Source organism: Nicotiana tomentosiformis, chromosome 8 (genome assembly GCF_000390325.3).
Source record: "Nicotiana tomentosiformis chromosome 8, ASM39032v3, whole genome shotgun sequence".
NCBI classification, from domain to species: Eukaryota; Viridiplantae; Streptophyta; class Magnoliopsida; order Solanales; family Solanaceae; genus Nicotiana; species Nicotiana tomentosiformis.
The window spans coordinates 94,016,502-94,028,927 of record NC_090819.1 but is presented as its reverse complement, the minus strand read 5'-3'; the positions used below and the strand labels follow the sequence as shown (position 1 = coordinate 94,028,927).

The following is a 12,426-nucleotide window of genomic DNA, read 5'->3' as shown; positions in this document are numbered from 1 at the left end:
AAAGGAGCTATGCTGACCCTGCCTAAGTATTAATCTAGCTTAAATGCACTTTATCAAAAATAATAATAATAATAATAATAATAATAATAATAATAATAATAATAATAATAATAATCCAGCATAAATATACTTCATCAAACATAACACTCCCTACATTCCAATTTATGTGAACTTGTTTGAATGTTTACGGAGTTTATGAAAAAAATAGTAATTTTTGAAATTTGTGGTCCTAAACAAGTCATAGTATTTCTGTGGCTATAAAAGCTTCTAATTGATGGTAGAGCTGAAAGTTTAAGTTAAATTATTTCTAAATTTAGAAATAGGTCATTCTTTTTGGAACGGATATAAATGCTTAGCCTGTTGCAGCAGCTTTAGGTTCCATTTGTCATTAGCACAAATAGAAGTTAAATTTGCAATTTTGCTCATTTTTCCAGTTAAGAATATCAATTAGATCACCTAAGCATTAACACATTCAACATACTACCTGATAAACTGAAGATATTGCTTCAAAACATCTTGGAAATTATTATTTCAGTTCCAGTGCTGCTATATGATTAAAGCAGAAAATATTATGAAAACGTACCAATTCAGAGCTGCTTGAGAAACAGCAGAAGAATAATTGACACCATGAATCATGTCTTCCATGGAACCAGCCTACCCTAGAGCAAAATTTTGAAAGACAAAACTGCTAAGCTATAAGTAAAAGTTGTTGAAGTAGAAAATGCTTGCTCACGATGAATCATGTCTTCCATACACCATGAATCATGTCTGCTCACGACTCTAATAGAAAGAAAGGGTAAGCTCGCTGCTCTACTTGCTTGCAATGCTATGCCTATCAAAGTTGGCGAAGGCTTCTGTAATCTTAGACTCGTTACGCTCTTCGACTGAACTCGTTGGCTCTGCGTCCACCGAAAGTTGGTAACCTTCATCACCGACAGCTATTGGTACTCTCTCGATAGTTGCTTGAGAAAATAAATTCTAGCACCAGCAGAAGCATAATTGACACCTTGAATCATGTCTTCCACGCAGGGGCGGCTCAAGAAGATTGGTGGCCTAAAGCCAATTTTTAATATGGAGCCTTTCAGAAGGAAAAAAAATTCATCTATATTTTTAATTGAAGTCTATTTTTCTAGCTTTTTAAGATGTAAAATTGTTAATAGTTTCTTTTATAAATAATTTAATCTCTCCTAAGATATTGTTGATCTTAGTTAGTAGAACCAGATTCAAGAAGTTTATAACTTAATATCGAAATAATTTTTGATGTACTAATATACTTGTTGAAACGCTTGAAACCTGAGGGGGAAAAAGGGGATAAAAAGAATGCGCAATATAGTTTTATTCAACGGTACTCTTCAACTCTTGTTTTTAATAGAAAAAATAAAACTCTTTTCTTTCTACAAAGAACAATATAACTTATCGAGAACTTAAACTTTTTTGCTTAAACCAAAAAAGAGAATACAAGAATGTAGTACACATTTTTTGATGAGAAAGATAAAAAATAAGACCTGGACTATTGAAGATTCCAAAAAACGGATTTTAAAAGTTTATTACACGTTTTTAATGAGAAATGTAAAAGGAGAATAATAATATAGGTACCTCACTAATGATTTCAATCGTAAAATTTAAATAATAAAAAGTTTATATATTTGCGACAAGGGTTTAGGGGGAGTGATTCTCTTTCTCCAATTTTTGCTCAAACAGTTACATCAATACGAAATTAAAAGTTATCTTTACTTTTTATAAAATATTTTATTTTTTTCTTTTAACATACCTAATATATGTAGACCCTTCCTCTAAAGATTGCTGTGAGATGTATATGATCCAACTTACCTTAATTAGATATATCGGTTTCGAGTCCTGTGGTTAAAAAACATCCTGATAAAATATGTTCTCTCTTTTGTTAGGCCTTACGCGGTACGAATCTAGATTAGTCGGAATCTCAATACAATTACGAGTAGAAAACAAAAAGAAAAATTCGGGGCCCTCAAAATTTGGGGGCCTAAGCCTTTGCTTTAGTGGCTTGACCCTTTGGGTCGCCCCTGCTTCCATGGAACCAGCCTACCCTAGATAACTCGGAACAAATGGTAAAATGTTAAGTTTCACAATCTGAATGACGAAACAGTGACTCAATCTATGTTGTTCGGACTCTCCAAAAATGTTGTCGCACCTGTGTCAGATCCTCCAAAATGCACTAAATTTGAAGGATCCGACACGCACCCAACAACATTTTTCAAGAGTCCGAGTAACATAGGACTCAATGCAATTGACACGACTGTGAGCTCAAGAGAAGAGAGAGAACTTTGTATTACTGCGTAGGCAACAAGCCAGTGTACGAAGAAATGAAATGAGATAAGCTAAAATATCTATGCCAACTGTATATTTATATCAACACAACCACCTACTTAACTCCACTAACTAAATCTATTAACTACAACTAACTTCTAAGCTTAACTTAGTTACACAGTGCCATGTGTGATACCATCAAGGCACCTCTATTATGCATCCAACTAACTCATTTACATAATCCAAGACGCAGAGCTAACATAATACAAATCCAGAAAATGAAAAATTAGCAATAAACCGGAAGAACTCGAACCCCACTAGCCACAATCTTTACACTAAAATTCCCCAAAATATAGCAAGAATGAATCACTGAATTTCTGAAAAATTTACAAACCAAGATTTCCACAAAATCAGTATTTAAGTTTTAAGAGGATAAAATTCTAGAAACAGCAAAAGACCATAAATCATTTCATTGAATGTCGAATAGTTTTCTCACTAACAATTATTCAATCAACCAATCAATCAATCAATCACGCCTTAATCTCAAATAAAATATCATTGAATTCTCCAAGTTCACTGGACCACTTCTCTGCAACTATTTCATTGAATATTTTTAGCTAACCTTCTTCTCACTAATCCAAATGAAAATTTTCAAGAAATTTTTAAAAGAAAATTACCAAGATCATCGACAGTAATTCTCCATTGCAGAAACGTCCTGTAGGTTGATGAGTATCAAAATCACGCCCGTAAGAAAGTCTATCACCACAAGCAAAAGTACCAAGAAAGTTATTAGTACCACAATCAACTGAAGAATCACCAATAAGGAACAAAGAAAGAACAAGAGGATAATCGATATTAAAGTCATTAGAAGTTTGGTATGCTTAGAGTAACTTCTGAAGTTACCAAGGAATGAGGCCTATTAACTAATTGGTGCAAAATTTATATAAAGAAGAAGTTAATCTGGATTTCTTTTCCATTTTGATTAGTCTTAATAGATAAGTAATTATCATAGTTTTCCTTTCTGGTAAAGCTGGTCAAGGCCATCTAACTCTGCTGATGTGGTCCCTTAGGTCTTTGAAGAATCTAAAGACTAATGAACTAAACTGGTGACATTTCATTGATGTCCAAAAGTTCTTTCCACATATGACTACGTCTTCGGCAAGTATGGTGCAGCCAAAATAACAGGACTCTTTGATCGTTTTTAAATAAAAAATGTAAAGAGCAAAATGAGTGAATTATTATGCTATAGAATAGTCATGTTCTCTAGTATTGCGGGACAGCTAGCTACAAAGATTCTTCCACTATTTTCGATCAACTTTGGAATTGCCCTCAAATTTCTTCACAGCCAAGAGATAAATTAGAGCAAAATATGAATGTTAACTAACTTAAACAGTAGATTGACCATATTCTTATCTAGAGCACTGAATGGAAAGGGTACCTTGTCGATCTAGCTTCTCCTATATCGTCAGAAAGCACCAAGTCTGATTTGTATAGTAGTGTCATAGTCATCTCCTTCACCTGTCAAAATGTTAAGCTACATGTCCCTAAATCCAGCTCTGTTGCATCCCAAACTGAAGCATATTGCTAAGGCCATCCATAACAAGTATGAAAAGGAAAGGGGACAGAGGGTCGCCTTACCTTAGTTCCCTGTGCGTCTGGAAAAACCTTTTGCGACCCATTTATCAATTCTGGCATCCTGTCTGTAGAGATACAAAAATGAATCCAGCTGACCCATTTCTGACCAAAGCCCATGTTACTTAACAGGTTCAAGAGGAATTTCCCATGGACATGATAAAAAGCCTTCTCTATATAATCCTTGTGTATATGCATTCATTTGCAATAAGAGCTGCATCAGTTATCTGTCTTCCCTTTATGAATACTAACTACCAACCAACTTCTCAATGACTTTCTTCAGTATTTCTCATAATAGCTTGGACACAATCTTATAAAAGCTACCAATCAAACTGATGGGCCTATAGTCCCTGACTTCTTTGGCACGCGATTTCTTGGGAAACAAAGAAATGTAAGTGGCATTGAAACATCTTCCAAACTGAGCGGCTAAATGAAAATGGTGTAAAGCCTTCAACAAGTCTGTTTTTATCACATTCCAGCACTTTTTGTAGAATCCCATAAGTGAAACCATCCAGCCCGATGCTTTATCACTTGCTTTACTGCTGTCTAACTCCTTTAACTTCATCGTCCTCAAATTCCCTATACTACCACTCATTTTCCTCCCCTGTGATAGCAGGCAAATTCCCAGGAAACCAGCTGGGCCTTTGTTGTTCTGACTATGAATACAATTTTTTTTTTTTAAAAAAACGGAGTTCATTGCAAACAATCTGCTCGTCATGAACAACCTCCCCATTCACCAGAAGCCTGTCAATATGATTGTAATACTTGTGCGGGTTGGCTATTTTGTGTAAGAAAAAGGTGCTTTTGTCCCAATGTTTTAGCCAAGTACATTTAGATATTTGCCTCCACGAAATTTCTTCTACTTTGGCAAAATATCCTCCAAATCGACAAGTAGGTCAGCTTTTGCAGTAGTTCCCTCTCCGTCAAATTCCTGGTGTCTGCAATACCATCCAAATGTTTACCGGTAAGGTAACTCCGCCCAGTATTTTTTGGATCAAATCCGGTGATAATTCTCTACTCGTGTCCTTACAGAGCTGGGTAAGTGATCTTCAAGGGCATTTCCTCGATCCATATGTCCCTAACACAAAGCTTCTTCTGTTACGAGTATTCAGAAGCTATTTGTGTTCCTCAATTTGTTCTTGAGACGCTTCATTTTGACAGAAAAAAGCATAGTTCGTACGGCCCTGGCTAATGAAATTACTCCACTAACCAGCCACTAAATCAACAAAACCGTCAAATTCCAGCCACATGTTCTCGAATTTAAAGTACGAATTTGTTTGTTGCCACTTTCCACATTGCAGAAACGAAGGAGCATGGTCTGAAATAGGCCTTGGAAGCATAGTTGTCCAACAAAACTAAATTTTCATCCCATTATACGGGAAAAAAAAGAACCTGCCAATTCTGGAAGCTGCTGATACTGTATCACCTTTGAACCAAGTAAAAGAACCAACATGGAGTCGGGGGTCAATTAGTTCTAGCTCCTCAATAAAGCAGGATGAATCTTACATGCTGCCAGTGAGCCTCTGAGAGTGTTCTTTAATTCGTGTAGTGAGTAACATTGAGGTCTCCACAGACAAGAAAAGAAGTTACAACTTGTGCAGCAGATCTGATTTTTGTGAAGGGAAATGCAGAATCAGTCGGTCACATTCTTTTGCATTGTAGATACATATGGCAGGTTTGGTGCATATTCCTAAACCACTATGCATATAATGAAGATTAGCTTGAAAGAACCCATAGATTTTTTGAAAATGGTAACAGTATATTCATCAGCAGCATTAAGGAAACTGAGCAAAGTCTTGTTCATCTTACAAGAACTACTTGCAAAAGAATAAAGAATAAAGAATAACTTATTACATGAAAGCGGCAGCCTGCCAAGACAACATTCCTGATCTCCCAACAAGTCGCAGCATCTCCATAGCACTCATACAAGACAGCCATGCAGGGGTAACATGAAGCACTGTATGTAGTAAACAATTTCCTCTTGCAATTCCCCGTCAATGGATCGTACAGAGCTAACGTAACCTGGTAAATAGGTAGAGTACATATACAACAATTTCACAGCAGTTTGAGAAGCTACAAAAGCATGTTGCTAAACATTTGTATAGTCATGTAAATATTGAACTTTCAGCTATAATGACCAAGACAAAAATAAAAAAATAAGCAGCAGATATACGCATAGAGATATTTTCTTCTTTCTATAACGACATTTAATAGCATTCTTAGCTTAAACGATATAGCTGTTTACCTTTGTAGCACTTTGAAAAGGAAAATTTGTCTTCAGCCCAGGAGCAGATTCAACAACCGTAACAGTTGTCAAAAGCTAGCGTTGGAGACAAAATCAAGTCAGATTTGTGATAACACATATCCCAAGAAGAAAAAGGGAAATAAAGTATGCCAACTAATACACTCAAGAGTCAATGAAAGGATGAAAAAAGTACATTAGCAAGGATGGCATTCTTGTTTGTAGAGAAGCTATGGGTCACCTCCGTGCCAACAGCAGTACTGGACAGGGGACTCACTATGTGGTAATACGATGCACTGAGAGCATCTCCCTTTTCATTCCTGATACATTCAAATTAAAAAGCAAGCAAATCAAACACTGAATCAAGTGTTTCCGACTCTCCGAAATCAATCTACAACTAAAGGGTACACACAATTTCAGAATACAGACATCTGCAACAAATTTTAATTGCATAAGCAGCACAAAAACTAGGTTGACAGATTAAATTTGGGTCACACACCGGACAGAGGGTCGCCTTACCTTAGTCCCCTATGCGTCTGGAAAAACCTTTTGCAACCCATTTATCAATTCTGACATCCTATCTGCAGAGATACAAAAATGAATCCAGCTGACCCATTTCTGACCAAAGCCCATGTTACTTGACAGGTTCAAGAGGAATTTCCAATGGACATGATAAAAAGCCTTCTCTATATCTAGCTTATAAAGAATCCCTGAAGTCTTTTCTCTGATCCTTGTGTCTATCCATTCATTTGCGATAAGAGCTGCATCAGTTATCTGTCTTCCCTTTATGAATACTAACTACCGACCAACTTCTCAATGACTTTCTTCAGTCTTTCCGATAATAGCTTCGACACAATCTAATAAAAGCTACCAATCAAACTGATGGGCCTATAGTCCCTGACTTCTTTGGCACGTGATTTCTTGGGAAACAAAGCAATGTAAGTGGCATTAAAACTTCTTCCAAACTGAGCGGCTGAATGAAAATGGTGTAAAGCCTTCAACAAGTCTGTTTTTATCACATTCCAGCACTTGTTTTGTAGAATTCCAAAGTGAAACCGTTCAGTCCGATGCTTTATAACTTGCTTTACTGCTGTCAAACTCCTTTAACTTCATCTTCCTCAAATTCCCTATACCACCACTCATTCTCCTCCCCTGTGATAGCAGGCAGATTCCCAGGAAAGCAGCTTGTCCTTTGTTGTTCGGACTATGAGTACAAATTAAGGGGAAAAAAAACAGAGTTCATTGCAAATAATCTGCTCATCATGAACAACTTCCCCATTCACCAGAAGCCTATCAATATGATTGTAATACTTGTGCGTGTTGGCTATTTTGTGTAAGAAAAAGGTGTTTTTGTCCCAATGTTTAAGCCAAGTACATCTAGATATATGCCTCCACGAAATTTCTTCTACTTTGGCAAAATATCCTCCAAATCCACAAGTAGGTCAGCTTTTGCAGTAGTTCCCTCTCCGTCAAATTCCCGGTGTCTGCAATACCATCCAAATGTTAACCGGTAAGGTAACTCCCCCCTGTATTTTTTGGATCAAATCCGGTGATAATTCTCCACTCGTGTCCTTACAGAGCTGGGTAAGTGATCTTCAAGGGCATTTCCTCGATCCATATGTCCCTTAACACAAAGCTTTTTCTGTGACTGAGTATTCAGAAGCTATTTGTGTTCCACGCCCTCAATTTGTTCTTGGGACGCTTCATTTTTACAGAAAAAAGCATAGTTCGGACGGCCCTGGATAATGAAATTACTCCTCCACTAACCAGCCACTAAATCAACAAAACCGTCAAATTCCAGCCACATGTTCTCGAATTTAAAGTACGAATTTGTTTGTTGCCACTTTCCACATTGCAGAAACGAAGGAGCATGGTCTGAAATAGGCCTTGGAAGCATAGTTGTCCAACAAAACTAAATTTTCATCCCATTATACGGGGAAAAAAGAACCTGCCGATTCTGGAAGCTGCTGATACTGTATCACCTTTGATCTTTGAACCAAGTAAAAGAACCAACATGGAGTGGGGGGTCAATTAGTTCTAGCTCCTCAATAAAGCAGGATAAATCTGACATGCTGCCAGTGAGCCTCTGAGAGTGTTCTTTAATTCGTGTAGTAACATTGAGATCTCCACAGACAAGAAAAGAAGTTACAACTTGTGCAGCAGATCTGATTTTTGTGAAGGGAAATGCAGAATCAGTCGGTCACATTCTTTTGCATTGTAGATACATATGGTGGGGTTGGTGCATATTCCTAAACCACTAGGCATATAATGAAGATTAGCTTGAAAGAACCCATAGATTTTTTGAAAATGGTAACAGTATATTCATCAGCATTAAGGAAACTGAGCAAAGTCTTGTTCATCTTACAAGAACTACTTGCAATTCTTCACAAGGATCCTAGAAAATCAAGTAAAGATTCAGCATCCTCTACATAATTTTCTTTACACCAAAAGTACAAGGACAAAATACAGTTAGACTTAGTTCAGTGTGTAGGACTACTGATATCTTCAAAGCACCTTGCATTCCGCACAGTCCACCATATACAAGTTTGTAATAGATTTCCAGCACTTGTTTTGCCTTACATTACCTTGTACATTATTCTAGCATTTCACCATATCCAAAGTAGATTCTAGCGTAACCAATTTTAGACCAACCACCCTCAAGAAAATCTGCCACAATTGGCCATGTAAAAAACATATAGTAGTTGTTGTTCTCAGCACACTCCTTGCATAGGAAACATCTTGAGCCTGACTGAATTCCCCATCAAGATAATTCCATACCTAGATAGTTCCTCCTTGGTGCTATTAATTAATAAGATTACTTATCCAAAGTTTCAGCTGGTTGTACTTTAATCTTAAGTGAAGATCAAAGCAACCAAGTCGATCAAAAAAAAAAAAATAATAATGCAACAAAAGGCTAAACTGAATAAACCAAACAACAGATACTGTCCCAATTCATGTGACGAGTTCGGAGTACGAGAGTAAAAAAATCTTAATTTTTAATATGAATTCAGGTATAGATTCTTCGTATCTCTTAAAATAAAATTTATGTATTTGAAACTACGTACATGAAAAGTATAAGTCAACATAAGTACATAACTAATGATTCAAAGTATATTTTAAAAAAAATTGTTTGAATCCCTAAATAATGACCACAATCACATTATCAAAATGATGGTGTAACCCAAGTAGGCGGTGAAATAGGACTTAGTGACAATCCGGGATAAAAAGATTCAATTTTTTCATCTTCAATATTGTAAGCCCCCATATCTCTTCCACCACCATCTTCCACGTGTTTAAATTCCTCTTCCCAATCATCCGTAAAGTATATGTGATTAGGCTTGACTCCTATAAATTTAGAAGAGTCAACAGAACTTGCTCCATTAAGGCCCAAAAAAATTGCTGAATCTCCCAAGGTGTTAATCTCTTTCAATTCGAGTTTGATTAAATCTAACTCGAATACTTTAAATTTAAAGGTCTGACACCCTCCATGAGAAAATCGGGTAACAAGTAATAGTGTACCGGATAACTCGACTAGGTAGAACTTAACTGAACTTTGACTAAAGATTTTATCTTTCAGCCAAATAAGCAAGCGTGGTTTTACAATTGGTTTGGTAATGCTAGGCCCTGCAACATCAAAAACCCAGACTTGGCCAGACCATGTGACAGAATAAAATTGACCCTTGTAATAATTCATACTTGTGACTGCACCATGGGTGTTAATGTCAATATTAGTCCAGTTGAGATCTCCAGGTCGCCAAAAAGCCAAACTATTAACACGTCCATAATAATTAACCACCAGTACATAATCTGATGTAAGAGAAGGACTGGCCGATAGGATAGCTTTGTCCATGCAGTTCCAGATCTCTTCTTCAGGTGCTTCTCCGAGTCCCTCTGAAGCCAATAAGTCATTTCGTGGGGGAAGCTGTATATTGATATGAGAGAAAGGGTGCAACAAGTTCATCTCTCCGGTATATGACATGGTGAACAACCATCCTTCCGATGGAAAACACTCTCGCCCTCTAATTTCTGGGAGAAATATGCGCGAAACTTTCTTCTTCGAAAGAGAGTAAAATTCTCGATAATCGTCATCTTTATCCGCCAACATAAGTAATGGAACTTGGGGTGAAAGCACATCGAAGAATTTCTTTGTAGCAGCAATTATCCATGAGGTACAGACAGCACCAAAAGCAATGAAATCTTCGATCGCTTTAACACGCTTTGTAATCTGAGTAAGGAGATCCTGCGGCAACTCTGCCCAATTCGCCATAGCTTTGAAAGTAAGAGGGTGTAAGGTTTCTAGTTCAAGAGAAAAAGAACCTCCGTTTATGGTTTTGGTTTGGTCTTTTGAGATCATTTATGTAGGCAAGTATACTTACCGACTTTAACTAGGATTTGGAATACCAAAGACAAGGCCAGCCTTTTCTACTTATTTTCGGAGTTTTTCATGTGCTGTTATAGGAGCTTATTTACTCATTTTCTATAGGTTTTATAGTTTTCAAAAGTAATTAAGTTTTTTTTATAAATTATATATATTTCCTTTAAAAAAAATCACACTATTATTAATGTCTTTAATTAAAGAATTCAATTCCCTTTTTTCTCTCCTCTCCTAAGCATATTTGTGATATTTGATTGCTTTCGAGGATTGTGGCAGCCCGTATTTGCCAAACTTTCGTCGTTCTCCTTTTTTTTGACCTCATCTCTTCGAGTATGCTCAATAGCTTTCAATCTAATAGATTTACGAATAAAAAATCTAATAAGTCTTTATATGCTTAACATATATTCCACAAACGAATGAACATAAGATTTAGCAATTGTATCATGTAATCAAATTCAGATATAATTTTGAGGCAATTTTAATATAATTCTTATAAAAAATTTATACAATTCTAATACAATATTGTATTATACTTGTATTAATATTATATCATATTGTTTTACATTTGATGTATTATATATAATTTATGTACAATTATCATACATTTATGAAACAATTTGAAAATAATTTTGATAAATTATGATACAATTGTGATACAATTCTTAACTTCTCCCTCTTCAAGTTTCAATATGAAATTTCACCTAAACCCAGCAGTAAACACCCTAAAAACCAGGACAAAACCACCAATAATTATAGCTTTTATTTTCAGATTGAAAGTTGAAGAGGAAAAATATACCACATACAAAAAAAATACAAATCAATAAAAAAACCGGTACAATTCTGATACAAATATTGTATTAAGCTTGTATCAGTACTGTATCAGGTATCGTTTCATGTATTGATACAATTCAGATATAATTATAATATAATTCTGATACAATCCTAAAATAATTCTGATATAATTATCATACAATTATGAAATTCTTATTCTTTGAGTTTCAATCTAAATTTTACCTAAAACCAATTATAAACTCAATCAGCCTCCCTTAAAATTGAGATATAAATTCCAAAGTATATTCTCAATCGTTTGCGAAAACACCCAACCCAAGCAAATTATAAATTCATAAAACCTGAATATTGATACAATTGTGATACAATTACCATATAATCGTGATACTATTTTGAAACTTCTTCTTCTTCTAGTTTCAATCCGGAATTTAATCTAAAACCAACTTTAAAGTTTAAACTTAACCAATGTCCCTCAAAATTGAGATATAAACTCCAAGGTATATTCTCAATCATTTGCTAGAATACTCAATTCAAATAAATCACAAATTTGTAAAACCTGAATATTAAATTCAAAAATTCAAAACTTTTTAATGTATGTCAATGGAGAACCATTTGTTGCTACAACTTTAGCAATAATATTGATGAATGTGTGTGAAGAGGGAGAGATTTGGGTTGATTTGTATGAAAGAGAAAAAAATATTTGAAATCTTTTTGAAAATAGGATGAAAATATAATTTTAGGGGCTTTGTATAATTGATATACATGAGAGTTTTAAGGGGAGGGGGAGGGGGCGACGTGGGAGTAGAGGCGGAGCTAGGATTTGAACCTTATGGATTCGGGATTATAATCCTTTTAAGTCACTGGGTTCTAAATTAATAATTTATATATATTCATTAGATTTTTTAATAAAAATACAAGGTTTGAACAAAAGCTACTGGGTTCGGCCGAACCCGTAACCAACCCTGTGGCTCCATCTCTGCGTGGGAGGGGAGCTATGTCAGTTACATTCTAATTTTAAGGGATGCGCGCTCTCCTTATTAAGGTTTTGTATATCTATATTATTAAATTTTAAAAACAGAAAACTTTTAATTTAAAAATTATATTA

At 35.5% G+C, this 12,426-nt stretch overlaps 1 protein-coding gene across 9 annotated transcripts; it reads right to left on the bottom strand.

Moving 5' to 3' along the window:
- Nucleotides 1-814: 814 nt before the first annotated feature.
- Nucleotides 815-10,584, bottom strand: LOC104106420 (F-box protein At4g35733-like). Of its 9 annotated transcripts, XM_009614965.4 has the most exons (8): nt 6,677-10,584; nt 6,354-6,477; nt 6,161-6,235; nt 5,770-5,937; nt 3,922-5,613; nt 3,722-3,801; nt 2,961-3,039; nt 815-2,878 (listed from the first exon to the last, which is right to left on the bottom strand). In XM_009614965.4, the coding sequence occupies exons 5-8, from the start codon at nt 4,111-4,113 to the stop codon at nt 2,810-2,812; spliced, it is 420 nt and encodes a 139-aa protein (XP_009613260.2). In that variant the 5' UTR covers nt 4,114-5,613; nt 5,770-5,937; nt 6,161-6,235; nt 6,354-6,477; nt 6,677-10,584; the 3' UTR covers nt 815-2,809. The 9 variants fall into 9 exon arrangements, with proteins under 9 accessions (XP_009613260.2, XP_070038614.1, XP_009613258.1 ...); XM_070182513.1 differs by having other exon boundaries at nt 3,722-5,613; nt 6,677-10,573; XM_009614963.4 differs by having other exon boundaries at nt 815-3,039; nt 3,722-3,839; nt 6,677-10,573.
- Between the last annotated feature and the right edge of the window lie 1,842 nt (nt 10,585-12,426).